This window comes from Bemisia tabaci, chromosome 1, assembly GCF_918797505.1.
Source record: "Bemisia tabaci chromosome 1, PGI_BMITA_v3".
Taxonomy (NCBI): domain Eukaryota; kingdom Metazoa; phylum Arthropoda; class Insecta; order Hemiptera; family Aleyrodidae; genus Bemisia; species Bemisia tabaci.
Genome location: NC_092793.1, coordinates 2,906,371 through 2,930,793, shown reverse-complemented (window position 1 = coordinate 2,930,793; position 24,423 = coordinate 2,906,371). Strand labels below are relative to the sequence as shown.

Genomic DNA, 24,423 nt, shown 5'->3' with positions numbered 1-24,423 from the left:
TTTTTATGCACCCCTCCCCCGCTGGCACGCTTACTTGATGGTTTTTATTGGTATTTCAAAACGAATGAGAAGGGGGCGGCAAAATACAGGCGGCCCATGGGCGGTAAGTAGGTAAATCCGGCCCTGGCTTTTTTGTTTTGGTAAAGTGATGTAATCCATTTCAAGGACCCATTTACAAAGTTACACTGCTGGAATTTGTCAGGCGTGCAGCTCTTAAAAATTGTACTTTTAATGATGCAATATGAAGGATCTCACAGCTCCCTTCGTCAAAATATGTATGGGCAGCCTCCTAGGGAAACGTAGGTTACTCGGTCCGTAGCTTGGTGTAGTCAGGTGTCTTGCATTTGCAAGCGGCGAAGACATCGTCAAGTTTGCCTTCAACGGACGAGATGGGAACGGAGCAGCAATAATTGTATTCCTATGCCGAAGCCATAATGCTAAATTTTGCAAAAATCGTCCTTTTCATGATGCTATGTTCAAGGCTCCCTTGAACCTGATCAGAACGCAAACCAAATCAGGGTGTCTAATAAAACAGGCTGGCCAAAAATCAGTACTTTTTCAGTGCTTTTTCAGTACATTCCCAAGAAATCAGTATCTCCTTAGTGGGAAAATTCAGTACGTTTTCGGTGCCTATCCAATTGACGAGATTCGAATTTCAAAAATTTGAATTTTTCGTTCAAATTGCGGCAAAAATGACCAAAAAAAAAACCGGACCAACTTCCGGAATTTCCGCATTTTTTCAGTACTTCCGGACCGCCCTTAAAAAATCAGTATACTATTTCCGAACTTTCCGGAAATTCCGGACGAGTACCTAGACACCCTACAAATGGAGCCTCCTAAGGAAAGGAACTGACGACTATGATGAATACGACCCTAAGGTTCCGAATGATGCGTGAGCTCAATTGAGAAAACATGGCTTTTAACAGCTGTTTTGGCAACACGGACTCTGGATGGAGTTATAGAGGGAGGGAAGGAGTAAGCTGGGCGATTTTCGTGCAATTTGGGCTGGAGCGACGAACGGAGGGGTTTGAGACGGGAATGAATTGCAGAGGCAGTAATTATTAGAACGTTACGCATGGCGTATGATGCATGGCGGGACAACCCGACGTAGGCCGCATTATGATTTACAGCCTCAAATCCAATCAGGATGAGGCGCCGCTTCCCAAATTCCACCAATGAAAGCTTCCTTAATCTAATAGACTTGTACTGTGGATATCACACCGTAGACTTGCGGCCATTCGAGATTGTATCAATATCGATTGGTTCAACATGTAATCGTAGCCTTGAGGTGATTCATCAAGATTAAGTGACGTGGTTGAACTGGCATGCGATGTATCGCATCGATTAGGGCAAAAAGCTCGGCAGATGTTGAATTTTTAGCAAAAAGAAATCATTCTATACCCAAAAATCGGCAAAATTCAGAGAAATGAAAGCAGAATAGTGTTTGGAAACAAAAAACCTCGCATTCGATTCAGCTATCGATTTCTGTATCGAATGCGAGGTTTTTTTCCAAACACTATTCTGCTTTCATTTCTCTGAATTTTGCCGATTTTTGGGTTTAGAATGATTCTTTAGGCTTATGCGCAAAGGCCATCGTCCTTTTTTTTTGCTAAAAATTCAAAATATGCCAAGAATTTTGACCAAATCAATGTGATATATCGCATGCCTGTTCGACCACGTAAGTCAATTGAGTAATCTAAGAGAACGGGTTTTTTGTCATAGACTTTTGATTCTTATGTGTAAAAAATAGCAATGAAAAGTGAAATTGTTAGGAAATTTCTCATTTTCAGCTTTTCCGACTTAAATCCTAAAATTTTTGTTGGAGGTAATGTTCTCTTGTTCCGAACCAAACGATGTATCGAATCACGACCGAATGTAATCCATAAATAAAAACTAGTACCTATACACGCCGAGTACTTGAGCTCAAGAAAATTGAATATGAAGTGAAACAGTCGACTCAATTTACCATTTTCATTTTTCTCTCAAGAGGAAGCTCAGTATTTGAAAGGGAGGGGGGGGGGGGGGTGAGAGGTAAATGTATCCGATGAACTGACTTTTTTTTTCTTCTTTAAATCAATAATGACGAGTACACGCGCGAGTACTTTGCCTCGAGAAAATTGAATACGAGGTAACAGTCTCTCCACACTGGAAAAAAAAACACATTGGATCTAGAGTCCAGACTCTTAAAAACATCGACAAGAAAAAAGACTCTTGATTCAATCGGATTTTTGCTTAAATCAAGAACCAAGCCTCTTAATTTAAGCGGATTTCGTTTTGATTCAAGCAAAAATCCGATTGAATCAAAGAGTATTTTTTCTTGTCGATGTTTTCAAGAGTCTGGACTCTAGATCCAATGTGTGTTTTTTTCCAGTGCATTGGAACAGCCAGCTCGATTTACAGTTTCCATTTTTTTCTCTGAAGGAAGTTGAGTATTTAAGGGGCGGAAAAAAGAGGTGAGAGGTACACTGCCGCGCTAAGGAAGAACGTCGCATGATCATTCGAGAGTTGCAAAATTTCCTCCGATTAAATGTTTATTCTTGAGGCAAGTTATGAATGTTTTTCCTTGAAATTTTCAGGAACTTCAGATGAAATTGCGATCAAAATTATCTGAAAAATCAGAAGGAAAATATTCATAAGTTTACCAAGGGATTTGTGTTTTATCGAAGGAAATTTGGCAACGCCTGAAGGTTTATACGGCGTTTTTCGGTAAAACGGGAGTAAATGTATCCAATGAACCGAGGACGAGGAGGCTCTTTTTGGGGTGTTGATGCGAGCAGAAAGGCCTTCTCCTCAGCCCTCGCCCTCGCGAAAAAGGTTCCGTCTCCCGCTCAAGCGCCAATTTGAACTTTGTTTGCGCTAACTTCCACAATTTGCTCGAACCAATTAGCTTCCGACCGAAGCGACGTGAGCCGGTCGATTCATTCCCAATGAACTTGAAAACCAACGATAAAGAACTTTTTTTCCGCGCGGGAGTTCGATCCAAACTTCTCTCTCTGCCCGCATCTCCCCGTCTTGATGGTAGGTTCTTTCATTTTTCCTCTCCGACCAGCTTCTATATTTTTGCGACGTAGCCTCGTCAACTTCGCCGCGAGTCGATTTTAAGGTACGTGGGTCGCCGTTCCCAAAATCGCAATAATTATGTAAATAATTCACCGGAAAAATCGCCATGCTTTGAAATTAAATTGCAAATTTTAACGACTTTTGACAATAAAACCGCTAGGATCGTCAACCCCAGGGCAATTATCCTCAATTTCGACGCGATTTTATCTCTGTAAATTGACGTTCGTCGAACGTCAATTGCGAAAATCGAAATTTTATCTCAATTTATCACGATTTTTTGTTCGATAATATTGCGATAGATCGCCGTCGATGAAATCGCGGTTTTATTGCAAAATGCGATGAAATCGCAATTTTGTGCAAAATTTTAAATTTAAGGGAATCGATTTTTCAAAAGAAGAAAAAACTAACGAAATTTTGCAAAATTATGCTAGAGGGGTAAGGTTCAATTTGTAAAAACCCCAAAAATATGATGTTACGAATTCGTATTGCTATGCCATAGAGGGTTAACACTTCATTCGCATAGTTCCTCCTAACTTATTTCGACCAGTTCGCCTGCAATATCTCTTAAGGCAATGTGAGCGACTTGGAAGAAGTAATGGTTGCTCGCAGCATTTCGGCTACGTTCACTTTATTCAATGATAATATCGGAATTTGCCGCTGGGAGCAGCTGTTCCCATAAGGAAATCCGGGTCTGCCTATCCCCGCTAATTTATTGAAAACCCCAAGAAAATGAGATTTTAACATCTGGAAAGACCGTTCTGGGCATAATTGGAATAAAATCAAGAGTTGTGATAAGCTGACTATGCACCGTCGGGTCGAAAAAGTTATTAATATCGCGCGAGATTAACTACGGGCACTTGCATGAACGTTGGTTCAACATAAGCTTACAATGATATTGAGGTCAGGCACGAGCAGAGAAGTGCAAGAAAGGGTCAACTGCTGCGGCTCTGACCCTGGTGCCTCTAACACTTTTTATCAGTTTTTAATTATTCACTCCTTTCCTACTTTTCACTCGCTCACGCGCGGCCCATCTCACTTCGACGTCACAGATACCTACTACAGACTGGTCGAGACTAGACAGGAACCCCCCAAAGGTCGATGGGCACGGCGATTTTGGAGAGACGTCACTAAACGCCAGCTAATGAGCCCTGAAGACGAATACATTAAGGTGCTTCGTCAAGCTCAAGTGACGTGGTCGAACTGGCATGGGATATATCGCATCGATTAGGTCAAAAATCTCGGCAGATTTTTAATTTTTAGCAAAGAAAATGACTACAGCCCCTGCGCATGAGCCTAAAGGATCATTCTAAACCCAAAAATTGGCAAAATTCAGAGAAATGAGAACAGATTAGTGTTTGGAAAAAAACCTCGCATTCGATGCAGAAATCGATAGCTGAATCGAATGCGAGGTTTTTTTCCAAACACTATTCTGTTTTCATTTTTCTGAATTTTGCCAATTTTTGGGTTTAGAATGATCCTTTAGGCTCATGCGCAGGGGCTGTAGTCATTTTCTTTGCTAAAAATTCAAAATCTGCCAAGATTTTTTACCTAATTGATGGGATATATCGCATGCCAGTTTGACCGCGTTACTTGAGCTTGACGAATCACCTTAATAGTTTCAGAGACGTCACACCTCGGATTCGATCGATATCAGTTACCAGTGTGCGAAACCACGTATCATTTTTTGCAACAGTGCAGAGTACCTGGCATACTCTATTTTGTCTTCGGAAAACTAGTCAACGGAATTCCGTAAAAACTTATTTGATTTTTCATCTGTGTTGGCAAAATATTTTGTAGAAACAAGCTAAGAGGCTTTGAAGCGAAAGACCAACATAACAGCGACCTCCTAGGCTATTAATTTTGTAAAGCAACTAAATTAACGTTGCCGCAATCAAATGCTCGTTTTCAGCTCCTTAAACGTACAAGACACAAACACGATCACAAAAATACAAGCCCGGGCTCCTTTCTTGCGAGGGTGGTAGTGCGAATTCATGACGGTAAAACCACTTAAATGCTTTTTAACGGGAGTTCCCAAAAGCACGGCCGTAGACCGGGAGCAGCAAGGCTCAACTTATCTTGTTCCATACGATGTTTTGTCAAGTATATCTCTCGCACTTTTTGATCAGATGCGGCTCTTCATGAGCTCATCAAACGGACACCTGGTGCACATACACGGTTGCAAAAATACAGGCGCAGGGCTCATATTTTAGTGAGGGTGGCAGTGTGAATTCGTGAGTCAACTGTAAGTCAACTGTATTGCTCTGTAAGGAGAGGTATCACTCGGAGACGATGGCGCGGCAAAGCGCTGCAATGCATGAGGTATCACACAAAAATGAAGGCGCACATACTGCCGTGCTAAGGAAGAGCGCCACGCGCCGTATGAGCCTTCAGACGTTTCCATATTTCCTTCAATAAAAATGGACTTTACTGGGAAATTTGTGAATAATTTTCTTCAAAATTTTCAGACAATTTTGTACGCAATTTATTCTAAAGTATCTATAAATTTCAAGGGAAAATATGCATAATTTTTCTACAAAATACATGTTTTACCCGGGGAAATTTGGCAACCCTCGAATGTTCATACGGCGTTCTTCCTTAGCACGGCAGTATAGCTGAGATAGCTCAGAAAATTAGCGTCACATCCAGCAATGTGATAAGGTTCCCAAATCATTGCTTTAAAACAGTAAGTGTGATACAGAAATCTGTCATCACATAGAATTTTTCAAAACAAACAATAATACACATCTACAGTGAAGCTGCCAAACCACATAACTCGGTTTCCGACGTTGCAGACTTCCTGTCATACTTTATTTTTTTAATGAAAAAACACTCAACATCAATTCATGAATACTTCAGAGATTTTTCTTTTATATGAGAAGAAAAATATGTATGAACTTCAAGGAATGATATTAATTTTTCTCCTTCAAAAAAATAAAATGGGAGCGAAGATTTGTAAACACCGCAGTCTAGATATGTGGTCTGGTAGAGTCACCATGGACATGCATCACAACTGTAAAAAATAAGATATTCTCATTTTATTCCTGGAAGGCTATGATTATCAATGATGTTGCAATATTTATGCAATCTAAAATTGTGTTAGAGAGAGCACAAATTGGCAACGAAATGCCGTGACAAACCTTTGCACAGAATCTGACTTACTCGAAAATTAATTGATGAAAAGTCAAACCAATACAGGAAGTTGAAGCTGAAAATGTGAAAATCAACATAATTTCACGTCTGTAGAGTCATTGTTTCTCTTCGTTTTTAAGGACGAATTTGGGAAACTAGTGCAACCCTAAATGCACCGAAATATAGGTAAGCGGTAATAGGTAATATTTTTGCAGCTTTTTGAGGAACGTCTCTTAATTGGATTCTAATCATATTCCTGCATTCATCAATGTATAGAAACCTTGTCTTGCAATTTTGTCCAGATTACCTCTTGATGCTTCATATCTTGACCGAACTATATCCAAATGAATACAAGAATATTTAAAATTGATAACTGACAGTCCGAAAATAATTGCATGCTAGGGTTTATATGATACGTAATTTTTTGAGTAAATTGATAATGAAATCATTACCTGCTTCTCCATCATAGATATGAGTTTCTGAAACAGTGAGATCTATCTGAAAGTCGCCTCCACAAATCACACAGTGCTCCACCATAGATGATACTGCAACAAAGAAGAAAAAATTGTTTTTCAACATCGTAGTAAATCTGACTAAATATAAAAATAAGGATTTTAGGCATTCACCATTCTTTGGACATTTTCTAAAAGTAGTGTAAAGTTTAGTACTACTTGAGGTATGTATCAAAAATTGAATCAATATATTACTAAACAAAGAGGAATTAATGGCGTAAAAGAATCTAAAGAGAGAAAAATCTAAAACGACGGCAAAAATACACAACTACCGATTTATTTGATGTGGATTCCAATCCACAGATTATTTTCTTAAAAAACAGGAAGTGTTAGCATTTCAAATAAAATATGTAGATGTCATTGTTGGATTGCTGATAAAAGGAGTATTTCAAAATATACAGCAAAGCTGGACATCTTGCGAAAACAAATAATGGCACATTAAATATTTTTACATCTAGATACTTGAAGAAGAATTTAACATGCAATGAAGATTGTATTTGTGTTTTCAGTCAAAAATACTATCGAAACTTTTTTACCTGATTCTTGGAGAGCTATTGCACCACAACCATCACAGACACAATACGGAATGACTAAACAAGGCTGGAAACTAAAGGCGCAAATAGGAACTTTATGGCCAGAACTGCAACTAAAGTGATCAAAGCTTACATCGCTAACATGTGTAAAAGGATAAGGAAAACATCTTAATAAACTGGTAGATAAAAAATACAATTGTTTTGTTAAAGAAGAAGAAGAAGAAGAAGAAGAAGAAGAAACTATTATTAGTAGCCGTTTATGGAATTAAAAATTCTTCATTCTTATTTCTTATTCGGTGCATTTTTATGAAGTATTTTGAAAGAATGCCACATAAAATAAATGTTGAGTAATCTTCACAATGGTCTTGGTAAATTTTTTTTTAGTTTCAAGTCGCCCCCCCCCCCCAAAAAAAAAAAAAAAAAAAAAAAAAAAAAAAACGAAGAGTAAAGTTAAAATTACAGCATGGAACGAGGAAAAAAAAGAAAAAGGAAAAAAAATCTATAAGATTCAAACATTTGCTATTAAAGGTAAGGCTTGAAACATTTCCTTTTCTCCTAGTTCCTTTGGGTAAAAAAAGGACCAAAAATAAAGTCAGCCTGGTTCAAAACCACGAGGCAGCTAAATGAGAATTCTTTATTGTGATTCTACTAAGGGTTTTCTAAAGCTTTCTTAAGTTATGTGTAACTTCACTATTTACTAAAGTTTTCCAATCTAATGGGTCTGTGACACTCAATTTAAGTTACTCGTTTTCTGAAAGACCAGAACAACCTGAACCTCTAGGAATTTTTCCAGATTTTTTTGAAATCGAAACGACAAGAAAACTCAGTTTTGAAAAGGCTATAAATGGGAAACATTTGAAAAGATATTTTTGGCGTGCACTCATAACGTTTTCAGCAGGCAAGGGAAATGGCGTTTGCTGATTGACTGAACCGATTTCCGGGCATCGCCTTGCTATCAATTGGCTTTTGATTGATCGGATTTTGATTCGCTCTTCCTACCCTTAGAAATAGTTTTATTGACTTTTTAATGAACTTTTTGGTTTTTTCACAAGATTTTAAATGAGAACACCTAGGTATTCTACAACCCTTCAAAAATTCTTTGCCACTGCCCAATTATGTGCTCAAAATTTCAGGCAGCTAAAAATAGCAATGTAGAAAAAAAAGGATATCTCCATCACAGAACACACATACAGCTTTCTGATTACCAGCTGAGGAGACCAACTGTTCACAGGCTGCTATTAACTCCTTGAAACTGCTATCCAAAGCTTTGACTGTCTTGTACAGCCATTGAATCACCACAGGATTGGAAACTTTCTTGCGAGTGAAAAATCGGGCATAAAGGACAGTTGTGATGAGATTCGACAGTTTTCTCTACACAGAGGAAAAAGGATGTAAGTTAGACTAAGTAGAATGAATAACAAACAGATATGAGGAAAGAGTTCCTCATGGCAAACGACGTCAAAGAATGACGGAGTGAGCATATTTTGGTGTGGCATTTTTCAAAGAGCGTCAATTTATTTTTAGGCTTTAAGCCTTTGAAAAAAGGCAGTCTTGAAATTTACATCAGTAGCACCAAGCGTCTTAAAGCAAAATTATCTTTGATAAATTTGAAATTGGTTAAAAAACCGAGCAGGAAATATGGTATATAAAATGTATGAGTTGATGAACAAATCAATATTTCGCTCCCATTTTTCTTTTATTTTAGAGCCTACTTCAAGTTAAAAAAGACACCTACATCTGCAATGATGTTGCAAAGGGGTCACTTGCCCCAATTACATTATGGAATAGGTGATCTATTCGAGAGATACGCCCTACAAAAAATAAAAGCGTGGAGGGAGAAATGGACAAAAATGAAAAATAGAAAAGGACAAATCAAAGTATCCGTGTTATCCAAAAAGTAAGGCTCTCTACTTTATATTTTTCGAACGAATAGAGATAAATTAGACAGGTAAAAAGATATGCACAAGACAGACTCCCTGCTTCAAAACAAACTCAATTCATAGAAAATCGATCACAGAGTTTGCAAGAAAACTTAATTTCACTGAGACTATTTCCTGTTGCAATGTGCCAACTTCCAGGTCCACTGGTGGATTTTCCCTCTTAAGTAATTAAATCAGTTCGTGCGAAAACGTCTGGTGTCCCATACAGGGTTTCATAATTGCAGTGATTTCTTTTGCCCAACGACACTGATGAATAAGATCCAACTCTTTAGTAAACAGTTCATTACACTTGGGAGTTTTTTTACAAAATTGTTCTAAATTCCTAACTTCTTAAACCAACTTGTGTCTGTAAATAACAACGGAATCGTTCACTCAAATTCTGAAACACTGTATTGGACATCGTACGCTTTTGCACGAGCCAATTCAAATGACGCTTGGAGAGAAAAAGTTGCATTCATCTCGAAACTCATGCTTTTGGTACTCATGGTACAATGGGTGGATACATGTTTTGATCCATTCGTTGGCAAGAGAGTATAATTATTTGTAATAACGCCTTTCTGCACCAAAAGACATTAACTTTCTTTAGCTAATGTGAACTTTCCTCACATATTTGAGGAAAGTGCTACGACTTATGTTTATGACAAATCATGATGAAAATGTTCATTATAAACAGAGGAGAGTAAAGCAAAAATGTCTGATGACAGACACAAGAACTTACCCATTTTTCACTTTCAAGAGGATCACAAGGAGCTAAAAAGTGAAATAATCGAAGGTAAATTTGGAGCACATTATCCGGCAAAGCACATAAATCATCCAGCTTTTCCAAGTATTGTGGTATTGGTTGCTCTTTAGAAACAATACTGAACCTAAAAAATAAAATAAAGACATAACACTCCAACAGCACACGCATAAAATTCAAGATAAAACAAATAACCAAGAGAGAAATTAAATTTCACCCAGTAAAAACTGAGGAAATATTCATACAGGATAGTATTTAACAGATCAAACAGAATAAAATAATGTTTCTTAAATAGTTATCATAAAATTTAAGATGCCACATGTCACAGATTCTAGAAGTAGGAGACTTACATAAAAGTATCCAACAGTCACCTTTTCTGAGCCCAAGTTTAGAAAACTCAAAATAACTACAATGGTATTCATGAAGTTAGTGTTATCACACACCATATTTACTGCTGGTTAAGAGGTGGTTGGTCTCCTTAAAAAATGATGAAATGAAGTCAAGGATTATTTTAAAATTAATCTCTTCCGTCTTCTAGCAAATCGTAATTTTAGGAGTCAGCGTTTGGATCAAAGAGACAAATACTAACACAGCAAAGCATATTTACTTACACTATGTGAGTCACACTTATATGATTATCATTACACAGAATGATTATGATTCTATTCATATTTATGGTCCATCTTATTGTCATAAACTGAGAGGAGATGACTACATTCAAATTGAGTTTTGTCTTTGTTTTTCATCAAATTTATCTGACAGGTTATAGGTTTTTTTAAAGGACACAAGTTTAATAACAAAGGATTGAACATTAAAATACATAAAAAGTACCTGTAAGATGCTAAACAATCAGCAATTGAATTCACAGTTGATGATTTTGACTTCAAAGAGGATTCGATTAGTAACGCTGGGTCAATAATTTCTTTGGGTAATGCCATTAGGTAAAAATGTGCTGTTTGCCGCAAGTTGGAGTGGTCAAAAAACTTAGAAACGCTGTAAAAAAAAATAGAAATCAGAGGATATTATGACATGATTCTTGAAAACTCCTTAAGTGTATGTACAAGTTATTCTTAGTTGCATTGAAGCCAAAGGAGATTGAAGGAATAAACTTATATCAGAACATAATAAATAAACGACTGGTAATAAACTATATGAAAATAATAAATTCTTGCAAGATTGAAATAGTTGGTATTAATGCAGGGCCAACTTATTTATGGCATATCTGAGGCATACTGGATCATAAAAGGCGTAAAGCAAATTTTTCCAAACCTTTCAGAAGACTGCAAAAACAGTTATATGTAGTCTTGAATGGATGAAGTTTTCTTCACTAAATTTTAAAAACCTTGAGTGGTAGTAAATCAGATTTGAAAATTTGTGGTGAAAATCCACAGTACTTTTCCTGTTATCCAAAAATGAAGGATACATTTTTACACTTTTAATACCTTTTTTTCTTACTCATATAGATCCTGAGTATTATAATCTATGGGCTTTTGATCCTGACGCTTTTATGATGTTACTTTAACGACAGAAATTTCTTGGGGAGTGATTTTAAAGGAGAAAAGATAATCAATTCTCGATGTGAACTTTAGTGCAAATTAAATTTTTTTCGGATGGAGTCTATTGATTGGAAATTTTCAAAAATTTGAGGGTGAACTCCCTCCTAGAGCCGTTAACTTAAATTGCCAATTCCTTTGCATTCACATGAAGATAACTTAAAAAACACCATTTGGAAGTGCTTTCAGATAATCAAAACTCTACGGTACATATTACATGTTGGCCTGAGATCAACTAAAAAAGGATTCAAATGAAAATTAGACGCATTTGCTACTGATATTTTTTCATTTAAAAAAACTCAGTTTTTAAGCCACTCACCTGTTGCATAAAACTGCAAACGCTCCATTCCTTGAAAGTGCAAGGCCTTGGCAGCAATAATTTGCATAAGAGATATCTTTTTCAATGGCATCTACAGTTAATAAACCGGTTTTCACAGAAATTAAATGAACAGCACCATTCCATAATCCGCAAATTAAATGTTCATCATTAATTTTTTCTAATCCTGTAATGAAATTCAAAATATATAATTTCAATTTCAGCAACCACGCTCTATCCAAAAAAATGCCATAAAATATATACTAACACAACATGAAACACTAGTGTCCATTCATTGAATCAGATTGAGGTGTTCCCATCATTGGCAGTCCCAGGGTTACTAAGGGCTCCGCGGAACCTAAAATTAAAATAGAAAATGTCGGTCTCGCAAAAGTCTAGAAATGTCAATGTCTCGGTCTCGCCATAACAGCGTATCGATGGCTCGTTTTTATTTTTAATTTTTTGTACTGGTTGAAAATGAAATTGTCACTATTCTGAAACGTTCCGGGTTTTGTTCATCGTTTGTTATTTTTTTGCAGCCTTTTCCCCAAATTAAGTTGTTCTTTTATTATGTGTATATTGGCTGATTAAGTTATTTTTCATTAAAATAGAAAGCTGATGCCCAATTTACAAAACGTGCGTTTGAACTGTAAAATATTGTTCGGGAAGCATTAAAAAGAAAAACTAGACGACTTGAGATCTACACTTTTTTCCTATATTTTCATGTGCTTTAATGACTAACGAATATAATTGTGAAATACCACAATGCAAATTATAAAATAGAGTGACAGATCTATTTTACATTTAATGTTTGGACCGCATTCATCATAAAGGAGCAACTCAATGTTTACTTGGCTTTGAGAAAGCATGGTTTGAAGTTAGGAAAATGCACAGGATCTTTTCAGAGACAAAGAGTTTGAATTAGTATTGTAAGCAGTCAGTCTCTAACCAATTGAAAACGCACCAGACTATTAGCAATGATAAAAACAGGATGAAGGATTTGAAGGAAGGAGCACTTAGCAAGGTGAGTCTCATAACATATTCAGGGCTACCAATTTTTTTGTATCTTCTTCCTGATTCTTCAAAAAAAGTTCCCTGACTTTTTTGCAAAAAAAATAATTCTTAAATCTGAAAATTCTCTACATTCCCTGACCATTCAATGGATATTCCTTCACTTTTCAAAAAGACAAAAACTTGTTCAATCTCTAACTTTCTCTTGACACTTGCGCTCTGTTTGTTGATAGTAATGAGAACAGTGAAACTTAGGCAAAGCTGTCAATAAGTTAGTCCACTTTCTTAAATGATGTAATTATTATTATTATTGTAAACATTATTACTGCCTGGCCCTGCATGGAATGAATCGACTTTAAAGAAAAATGAGAATTTCACTCAGAGCATCAACTGAATCAGCTGAATTCCCTGACTTCCTAAGATTTTCCGGATTTTTGGCCACCCTGATATTGCATGAGCATCAAACAAAACTAGATTAAAGCGATTTCCCTTGAAGAGGGCACTGATTTAAATTTTGAAAGATATCGATGTACAGTACCCGTTATTTGCAGTGCTTTGTCAGTATGATACAATGAGGCACTTAAAACTCTCACTAGTTTTTTTACTTTTTTTTATCATGGGCTCATTTGCTTGAATCACCCAAACCAAACCTTTTCCATTGCTCATCCTTCTGTCGAATAAATCTCAGCATCTTCAGCCAATTATTTTCTTTCCTACTCCTATTTCTTAACATCCTTGTTCCTCCAGTTCTTGGTCCACTCTCATACACAGCAATGTTAAGCTGTTCGGATAAGTCTTTCTGAATGATTTTCATTCAATTAAACAAAAAAGCAATAAAAAGAGTACCTGTGATTTGCGTGGAGAATTTATGAAGCAATGCTGGCTGAGCAGGAGTAGAACTTTCTATTTTGACGGATGAAACAACTACATGGAAACCTTTCAACATTGCGATCAAAATTTCATTTCCATCCGAACTACTTGACAGAGTAATGATTTTTGAGACTAGAATTAGATCAGCATGGTCCCACACAATGAACGTTGATGATAAATTGCAGGAAAGCAGCATTTCATCATGTTTCAAATTTAAGCCATGGACGGTTCCATCATAACAACAAATGAACAGGATGCCTGGAAGAGGAATGGATTCAAATGTTTTAGTTTATTAGTTAATCTTCTTAGTGAGTGTGCTGTTAATGAGTAATATCACTTCGACCTTTTCCTGGTGTGAAAAAAAAAAAATCAATTACCTAAAAGACATAAATAAATCCGATTAGCAGTTGTTACCCAAATTACTTCGATTGATAGAATGTCATTGATGAAGGTCAAGTTTTTGGATTCAGAATCTTTCCATTTCGCCTCAAATTTAACATTGAAAATGTAAAAAAAGAGAAAAAGGCAATGATACGAATGTAATCTGATAAGTATTTAGTATGGAGAAAATCAGTTATCTGCTCTTGAGGTGTCATTGGGATAGACAGAACTGAAAGGTTGGAGACACCCTACCCTATTTGAATGTGGCGCACCAAGTTTAGATTTTTTTGTGAAAGGGGGAGGGAGAGGTTTTCAGTTCTCCTGTGCCACTCACAAAAAGTTCGCCACAAAAAAGCCTATTGAGAATAGTCTATTGTCCATTACACCAGGCAAGTCAAAAGTCACCCTTAAGTTATTTTCAAATCTCAAGTGAGAATTGGGTTACAATAAAATTTTGAACATTAGATGAAAATATATCTGTCATAAACAGAACACAATCAATGAACATAATAATGATGAACGTTCTTTTAGCCCTTTAGATACACTCGAGAATAAACTTTTCGTCAAAACACTACTTTACAGATTGCACTAGAGTATCATTCTTCAACTGACAGAGAGAAAAATGGTAAAATCCCGAAGAAATTCTTACTTTGTGTACAACTAATCTGTGTCCACTGCATATGTTTAACATCTGATGAAAGATCTGGTTTGAGGAGATCTAGAAACATATTTTCTTCTGCCTTCATGTTGTAAGCCATGGTTTCCACTCTCCAGAGGCTAATTTCCATATTTTCGTGTGCGCAAACAAGAAGTGCTGTTTTTTTGGTCCAGTCACCTGCAGCATGACTCCAAACAATTTCTGTACAAAGCAACCCACGGAGTTAAGTATTAAACAACTGAGAAAATGAAATAATTCTTTTGATCAGTGCAAAATTTTAGATAGCGAACTACAACTAACTGAGTGAAATGCACACTTCATATCTTCCTGGTTAACACATTTGAGGCAAGACCCATTGGAGACCAGGTTCTGTATTTTTTGGAAAAGAATACATTTGCAAAAGCTTTTCTGTTGATTTGGAAGCAGTTTTAGAAAGCAAGATGCCATGAAAATTCATGGAAGAGAAATGTCATGGAACCAGAGAAAATATTGTTATAAACAACTTTTCGTTTTAAGTGTAAAACTGATGGGAGAAAAAATGAAAAATGGAAAAAAGTGAAAACTGCACTTGACTCAAACAAAAAACCAAAACCGAAAAGTATTTTTCATGCATTAAACATGTGAAAAATTATATTCTAAATTTACTGAGGATAAATCAATAGGAAAAATGAAAGATATGTAAGCTTTCTTAACTTCAAACCGACACATTTAGTACCATTTTATCAAAAAAAAAGGAAAAAATGGGGAGTCCAGTACTATTGCATGTGATGTATATTAAAAAGTAAAAAAAAATTAATATTTTCCTGACGTGAAAATTCTAGCAAAGTGCTTTGTACAAGTTCTTTTTCAAAACATTTCAATAAATCGCTTTTTGATAAAGAAGTACGCACTTGACACGAAAAATGGTGAAACTTCAAAACAGTCAATTGTTGACTCTTTTTTCAAAAATGAGTGTATTGAGTGTAAAAATTCAAAAGAGAACAATTTTTTGGATGTTCTATCTTAGCAATTTAGACTTTCAAGCCAAAAAAAGGTGACAGCCTCTTTGTAGAAGCCTAATAAATCATTCTCAACCAAAAATTTGCAAAATTTAGTAAAATAAGGGCAGGATTCTTCTTGAGAAAAAAACGTCGCAATTGATGTGGAGATTTATTAATGTATCAAACTTTTTCCAAGAAGAATCCTGTCATTCCTGGGAATTTGGCAGATATTATGGATAAGAATGATTCTTTAAACTCATGCAAAGAGGCTATGGTGCTTTTTTGGGGTTGAAAAGTCAAAATCTGCAGAGATTTTTCAATGCCATTGAAGTTTAGGCGTCGTATGTCGCACCCCACTTCGACCATGCCAAGAACCCGGGACAAATTACCTTAAACTCATGGATATTCCAGAGAGGTCCAGCTTCTTCTTCATCTAAAATATTTAAAATCAATAAAAAAACTTACAAAACTACAGCATTGGAAGGCTTATTTTCAATCCAACTGGGTATCATTTTTGATCAATCTGTGTGTGCTTTTGACAATTTGTGTGTTTACAAAAGTATTGATGACTAGGATTTATTCAAACCTTTCGACCTTATTTCTTCATATGTTTAACTTTTCGATGGTGAAACTACAGGTGTGCGACATTGTAGACTTTTTGTCATATTTCATTTTTTAAATGTAGAACTACTCAACGGTAATTCTTAAATACTTCCGTAGGTAATTTTTTCTCTCTGTGCAAAGAAAATTCTGAGAAAATTTCAAGGAGTGTTGTTGATTTTTTCTCTTTTTAAAAAAATGAAACAGGAGTCGAGATTTTTATGCATCGAAAACGAGATATGTGGTTTAGGAGTTTCACCGTCTATTTGTCTTATCTTGAACACATAAAAACAATTTTACTGAATTTTTTACCGCACAAACTAGTTAATGCTAATGAATTTTCTGAGGGACGGATTACTCAAATAGGTGGTAAATTGTCTTTGAGACGATGTGGATTTTATTTATATAAGTAAGGGGATCCAAACCTTTTATACTAATTTTGTGGACTCTCTCTTGAAGATCATTAAAATGAGATAGGGTATCACTGTCCCACTGCTTGGCACATATTTTGACCCACTCATTAGAGATACTCTTGTGTAAGACCATCTTTAATTTGCCTCTGACATAAATACTGCAAGAGCCTGTATCCGTTAGGACAACCATGAGACACCTAGAAAAGCATATGAAACATAATATGTAGGTGTTAAAATGACAGGAAAAAACCTGAAAAAGTTTTATCATCCATAAAATTATAATCCAGATAGGTACTGCTGCAAGTGAGTAATAATAGTAGAATACCAATAGGTACCTGAATATCATGAGGGGCTTAGAGGGCAAGACGCAGAAATGCAGTTTACGCTATTTTGAGAAACTCATGTTTGAAGTTTCGAAATTACATGAATCCTTCTGGCGGAGAGAAAGTTCAAACTGACTTTGGATGCTTAAAAATTGAAATTTGAGAGCAAACATTCCACAGAAAATGCATTATAAGACTAGTTTTACTTGAAATCATTAAAGTCTCAATTTTTTCAAAAACTGCACTTCTGCGCCTTGTCCTTTAAGCCCCCTAACTCATGTACAGCAATTGCTTTAGCAGAAAATCAAACCCTCCGATAAATTATTAAAAATAACTTATTTTACCGACAAAAACGGTCAATTTGGGGAAAATTCCATCCTTTCACTAGGTTTTCTTATTTTCAGCATATGAGAAATTTTCAATCCGAATGCACTTTAGGACGATTAGATAGAGAGATATTTGTCGGCACCAATACTGATCACGACAGATTCTCATTCCTATCCGCTATTAATGATAGGACAAAGATGTGGCCGGGGACAGTCAAGAGTTTAACGTGAATGTAGTATATGCCAGTCTACAAAGGGTCAGCTAAAAAAAGGTTCATAAATAAACTTGCCTTGAGCAATAGTAAAGTAAAAATTCAAAGAAGCATCTAAGAATAAAATGCTGCAAGTTTTGTTTCCTCTTGGAGACAATTAAATATCTTTCAGACAGAGCAGATACTTGGACACACTTGATTGTGCTTACCTATTACGATAATTGAGTCCTTGGGGAGACCATGAGAACTGCTTGCAAACTGGAATAATGGCTTCCGCTTTGTTAAAACAAGGATATAAATTCTTGTCTAGGATCATCTGATGAAATTCATCTCTTGTAACTTTCCTAGGGATCAATTTCGAAATTTGTTCATGAAACTGATTTGTGGGCAGTGATGAGGGTGGTGCTATGAGGCTCTGCTTGGTTGAAATTGGTGATGTTAGCTTCAACAAATTCAATTGAAAATCCTAAAAATTAACAAATATTCAAATTAGAGTGACGGAGAGTTTTTTTTTTTTTTTCAAGTGTATCATAACCATCTTTAATCAAATGAAATCATTCTTTAATTAGACGCTGCTCAACTTTCGGACTTCATAATTTATCCCTTCCCAATTGCCAAGGATTCCTGGCTATTGCTCTGCTCAAACCAATGGAAAAATTAGGAACTTAACTCTCGAATTTGACTCCCTACGTTCTCTTATTTAATTTTTAAAAATGCTTGCTTAAAATTCAAAGAGAGATTGTAAAGTTGTACCTTGGGAAATAATAAATGAAGAAAAATTGTGAGAAAAATTTTCCTTTTTGTAAAAATATGCCTAGACCCATTGTCAAGTGCATCATTTAAACCATTCTAATTATTGTAAAGATCTGTAACATTCCTATGCACACTCTTCAATGACGAATAAGTGTGGTAATTTGGTATTAAAATTTAAAAACTCAGAGTGATTAAGGAATTTACAGACATGACCCTCCCTAAATTAGATTCAGAAAATATACAGGTACTGATGCCCAGAAAAAAATTGCAATCCACGGATGGTTACAGATCCGTACTTAAATTGGTTATTCTTTCTTGGTATATTTTCTGGTATAACGTAAATTAATAAGCAAACTGACAAAGATTGCAGTTTTATTTATACCTTAAATTTTTAACTAAATTTTTAGCTTTGGGAAAAACTTCCCATGCAGGAGCGAAAATAAAGATAAGATGCAAGGGATATTTATTACAGTGATAATTGGTAGTCTTTGATAATAATATAAATGGAAAACATCAATATGACAAATTAAAATGTGTTCCTCTGGTTGAATGTTCGTTGTTTTTTAATAAATGGTGAGAGCAAAAAAATATCAAATATAAGAGGTGTTCATACATGAAGACTCTAAATCCGTAACGGGCCCAGAGCCAAAAAATCGAAAATTTAATTCAACATGTCATTTCATTCTAGGCATCAACTCACCAAGGACAAAATGCAGCATAATGGGCTAAATGTCACTTAAAATGAAGTAATGCGTAGAATGTCTGAAAAATAGCGATAGTGGTATTTTTCAAACAGTTTTCAGAGATAAAAATGTGAATAGCTTGAGATCAACATTCTGGCACTTGCCTTGTTATCGATGATCAGTCTTTATGCATGCAAGTTCTTGATTAATATTTTCAGTAAAAAAACAAGATAAGGCTGATAGGACTTGTAATCTTTTTTTTTAACGCAGTGTTGATTAGGTACTAATTCTTTGAATTTTTTAAAACAATAACTTCATTCCAATGTTGACTATTGACGAATAAAAAAATAGATGACATGTAATAGCTGATACAGACTTGTTAATTGAAGTTTCCAGCAAATAAAGCAAATGAGTGACATTTCTAAAAGTTCACTTTTGGTCATTTTGAACTAAACTTATTTTGAAGTTGAATTCGCAAAAAAAAAATAAATAAATAAAAATAATGATAGCTCCTCGATCCATGAAACTTTCTATGCGCAATGAAATTTGGTGTAAATTTTAAACTTCAAACTCATTTTTCTCAAAATCGCAAACAGTTTACTTGTCTTCTTCATTTACAGGAGGCTTTAGTTATGAAAAACATTCAACGCTGTAAGTCGTAAGTCTGAAAAGTGCATATTGAAGATGAAACTGCAAAAATGCGTATCTCATTCCCAATGTCTTTGTTTCTATGCTATTCTTTTATTTTTTCAGCAGAGAGAACTAACATCATGACTCAAAACGTTTGTAGAATATTCTTTGAGCTAGAAAAAAAATTGCGGAAATTTTCAAGGTATGACAATAAGCGGTAGTTTTCCATTTTAAAAAAATAAATTATGATACTAAGTCTGTAAAGTTGCAAACTTAGATACTCGTCTCTCTAGTTGCACACAGTCCTAGTGAGATAGATATGCAACCACATTTGGAAGCGAACTTTTGCCTTGCATCAGAGAAAAATTGATTGGATACTATAATGCAGGGTGTTTTTTTTTTCGAGTGGTTTGAAACAACGAAGAAACAAAATTAACAATTTTAAGGACGTTTAATTTTACATACTTACAAGAAAATTATTTACATTAGCCAATGAAAAATGCTCACACTAAGATGAACTAAAGGTGAACTTGGAAAACTTACATAAAACATAGGGACACAAATAATCTAATTAAAAGAGAAAGACAGCTTTCGGTAACTGTCAAGGGTTAGAAAATATTGATGGAACGATCAATACGTGAAATTTTTGGTGTAAAGATTTTCAAAAAATAAAATAAAATAAAATTACGATGAAATACATTGAAAAAATAAATAAATAGGTAAAGAGAGTTAAATTAATCATGATGAAAATAAATCAAGAGTTCAGGATTATTCATCATAAAATTGAGAGATAAAATCTGCGGCCATATAATTGAATCTATGTCAATACGACAAGATAAGACATGGCTCTATCTTAACCATGCAATAAGTCATATTTTGATGTCTAATCGTGTTGCTATAAACTTTCCATAATCCGTCCGCTGAAGTTCTTCTCTCATGTATATAACCTAAACTCATGTTTATCAATTCGCTGCTAGCTTATACCTCCAGGAGGTATAAGCTAGCAGCGAATGGGGGATAGACAGGCCTAAGCATGTGCAGAGCATTTTTTTGTGTACTGGATCTAGAAAATTCAGAGCTTATAGGGACTCTCTTCAAAGTTCTAAGGAGTAATCCTTCCTCTCCTTCCATCCCAATGAATGAGACCTGGGAGACCAAGGCAACTTTTTGTTTTTGCAGAATTTGTGGTCGATTTTGACACACTCGCTTCACTAAGGAAAGAAAGGGTCACTTTCTGCAAAATGAATGTACATCTATCAGAGGTCAATTAAAAATTCTGTTTAAAATTTGTCGATGTGCATAACCTGACCTACTCCAGCACATGCCTATGGTAACAAGAACTGAGATATGGAGCAGTTATAGGCTCTTGAATGGATGATGAAATACAATTTAGTCTTTGTTTTCCTCGGAGATATACTGCGGTATACCCAAGTACATCCAGAGAAAACTAAATGAATAATGATGAATGAGCCGAAATCCGAATTTACCGATTTTTAATTGCGAATGTTCACATAAAATCTTCAAGTAAAGGCACAAGAGTTGATGACATTACTGGCAATTCAGGAACAAGAATGGTTAAAATTTTGATGGAGGCAAAATACAAAAAGAATCTTTCGGTTAAGTGTCATCATTAAAACCATTGCCACTACTTAAAAAGTTAACTCTTCAAAATGTATCTAATTGTTTTTAAAAAAACGAAGATGGTTTGAGATGAACTAGGGAATATTCTAAAAGTTTAAATGGGAAGAAAGAATTCAATTTTATTTAGTTAAACAAATTTAAAATCACACTGCTCCAGAGATACCACTCCTTGTTTTTTTAAATTATATGAACTACGATTTAAGTTACTGTCACAACCGCAATGAGAAATTGATGCTGCGTTGGCATCAGTAAGAATGTCTACAATAAATAAAAAATTACAGAGCAGGAGCAATCAAAAGTATACGGATTTAGTGTCTCAATTTTAAGTACCAGGCATCATGCGCTTAGAAATAGAAAGGCCCCACTAAAAACAACGCCTACAAAACTGATGCAGACTGCAACTGCTGATTCCGACTGAATCATCAAAAATCTTTGTGGCTTCTTAAAAATTCAAAATTATGCCTAAAAATCAGGCTTGTAGATGGAATAGCTCCTAAAATTTCAAAGTGAAAATAAAATACTGTTTATGTTATCAATCACTTACAGCGCATTAAAAGGTGTAATAAATAGTGCCTGGGAGGGAAAATTTAACAAATAATAAGGTCAAACAAAATTCCTTAGCCTCACAGTCACTGTCTCAAAGAGGCAGAATGGAACAACAATGAAATTCAAACAAATGCAACAAAATCAAACGAGTAAAGTGGTTCTTTTAAAAGTTCTACTGAACATCAGTGTTCAATTGATGTTGAGCTGAAATAATATCTGTACTGAAAAACTGATGTATGAGTAGATGAGAAAGTTAATGCACAGAGAAAAAAGTGGGAGAAAAAGGAAATCAATGTTTTCACATGACCTCATCTGAAGAAACACAATGACTTAAAAAAAAAATGAGGGACTATCGTAAAAACTCTTATCACAGAAATAAGGATCCAGGATGTGAACATCTGAAGCCAATAGTTTACATTGCATCAAAATGAAATCGGTGGGCTTGCTGGAGTTTTTCTCGTTTATCTTCTTTACGCTCCTTCCAGTACAAAACAGCAATTATTGCAGAAATCAAGAGACATGTCCCGAGCAATGCAAAAACACTCTGCAATATAATTTTACTTGGAGTCACAAACAACTGCGTCCTCCATGAGTTAGGATTTGCTAAAGGATATGGAATGACTATAATTTGCGAATTTGGTATTAACTGATTCCAAGATCGCTGGCTACCCAAGAAATGAACAGTTAAACTATCGATAAAATTAGGAGAACGGCCGAGACCAAATATTGTATAGGGCAAATTCAGCGAGTAGTGGGCAGACTGAGGTAGTTGGGCAGAGCTTGCTATCTGAGGTTGTCCTTCTGGAGTTGTAGTTTTGTAACTAATTGTTGGGCCCGGTAGATTAGTACCGTATGTACGATACTTCTTGCCAAGAGGACCAGTGGGTAAAGCTTCAAAGTTTTGCCTGACACCAGAGATAACCATTGCCTTCAAGAAATTGGCATCGTAATCAGGATTATTTCTAAAGGCAGTGACTTTGTTGTTGATTTGCGAGACAAATATAACATCTAATATGCCATCTTGGAAAAAATCATAGAAAACACCGAGAACAGTATTGTTATTAGAGGCACTGAGTGCAGACCAACGGACAGCAAATGTCCGTTGAAAGAGACCACAGGTTGTGCACTCGATATTTTCGAGCAGAAACGTTTGTTTAAAACTACTGTCATTTTCTGGAGAGAGAGTAGCCAGGAGGTCAGGAAATCCATCCATGTTGAAGTCACCAGCTCTTAGTGTTATAGCATTCAAGTAATGATCTTTGGAATGTTCATCATATGAAAAACTCCACTTTTGCTTGGCTTGGTTTACAAAGTTCACTGTTAGAGGTTCGCTGCTCATTTTCGTGCCATTAGCAGGTAAGAATATGTGAATCTCACTTGATTTACATCCCAATCCATCACTGTTCTTTGTGCAAATAGGCACTAACTGATGGAGTTCTCCTGTCGATTGAAAGTCAAGGAATAACGTCTGCCCTACGACTCGATTAGAATTAGCAACATTTTCCGAAGTGTTTTTGATGAAGCTGCCGTTATAGCTGCGGTACCAAATTTCAAGGTGTTTTTGTGATGTGATGTACAAGTCAGCATCACTGTCGCTATTCAAGTCGATAAAAGCATTGGAATGAACTTTCCGGAATGGCTCCTCCGTAGAGTTTGATAGAGGATAAGATGGAGGCGACTCATTCTTAGAGAAATTTGCAGGAAATACCCAAAACATTCTTTTCCCATCCTCATCCTCGCCAAAAAGGTCGATAACCATATCTTTGTTGTAGTCTACAGCAATTGGTTGACTTTTCATTTTAATTAAAGGATAAGCTTCATCAGCACAATCGATGGCTTTTAATGAACCTTTATGGACATATACATAAATGTGAGAGTCTCCACTATCTGCCGTATTTTCAGCTGTTACTAAAACGTCCATCATTACATCATGATCAAAATCACCAGGGACAACACTGGTGATTACATGGTTCTCGAATGAGCAAACCAGTTTCTTGTCTGGTCGTAATAGGGGCTCAGAGTCTGAGGCCAGTAGTATTTCTACTGAACTACCTTTTCCGTTCTCATATCTCCGGATTGTGAATAAATCTGTTAGTTCATCCGAGTTGAAATCTCCAAAGGCCGCAGGGAGACCCGGAATGTGATTCCCAAAAACAGCATTTGTGATGTCAGTGGCTTCTGCACTTGGAATGCAATGTAAGATTGAAATCAGGCAAACCAATGAGAACAACCTCCAGAAGCCCTGCCAACATACCCAAAAGTCTTCTGTTAAAACAATATTTGAGCACTTTTATCGTATGCTTAAAACTTTTCATCGAATTTTTTTGCTCTTCCTAAATTTACATTTAAGTAGACCTGTTAAATTTTTTTTTAGTTCGAGCAACAATGAACATCAAAACAAATGTCAATTCTGAATTCAATTTGACTAACTACAATTTTTCTGAGTTCTGGCATCTGCTTTAAAAATACTTCGAACTGATCTTAAATTTTTAGGCATTGCCTACGTTTATGAGTCCCCAACGATACAATGAGCAACTGGTCTGTTCAAGGAATGACCAAACAGACAAAAAATCTTGCATGTTTTCCCTTCCAACATTTTGCTGCATGTCTGATG

The 24,423-nt window shown here is 35.7% G+C and overlaps 1 protein-coding gene across 2 annotated transcripts in view; it reads right to left on the bottom strand.

Annotated features, from left to right (window-relative positions):
• Positions 1 to 24,423, bottom strand: part of LOC109032192 (T-cell immunomodulatory protein) — a 58,768-nt gene that overhangs the window by 27,094 nt on the left and 7,251 nt on the right. Inside the window, exons 3-12 of one of the 2 annotated variants that reach the window (XM_019044189.2) lie at positions 17,766 to 18,022; positions 16,708 to 16,892; positions 14,694 to 14,903; positions 13,640 to 13,921; positions 11,786 to 11,969; positions 10,745 to 10,906; positions 9,893 to 10,040; positions 8,404 to 8,605; positions 7,238 to 7,378; positions 6,642 to 6,734 (exon numbers count right to left, since the gene is read on the bottom strand). In XM_019044189.2, coding sequence (XP_018899734.2) covers positions 6,642 to 6,734; positions 7,238 to 7,378; positions 8,404 to 8,605; positions 9,893 to 10,040; positions 10,745 to 10,906; positions 11,786 to 11,969; positions 13,640 to 13,921; positions 14,694 to 14,903; positions 16,708 to 16,892; positions 17,766 to 18,022 — 1,864 coding nt within the window. Of the gene's footprint in view, positions 1 to 6,641; positions 6,735 to 7,237; positions 7,379 to 8,403; positions 8,606 to 9,892; positions 10,041 to 10,744; positions 10,907 to 11,785; positions 11,970 to 13,639; positions 13,922 to 14,693; positions 14,904 to 16,707; positions 16,893 to 17,765; positions 18,023 to 20,054; positions 24,052 to 24,423 lie in introns of those variants that run through there. The other variant, XM_019044190.2, reaches the window with a different exon arrangement.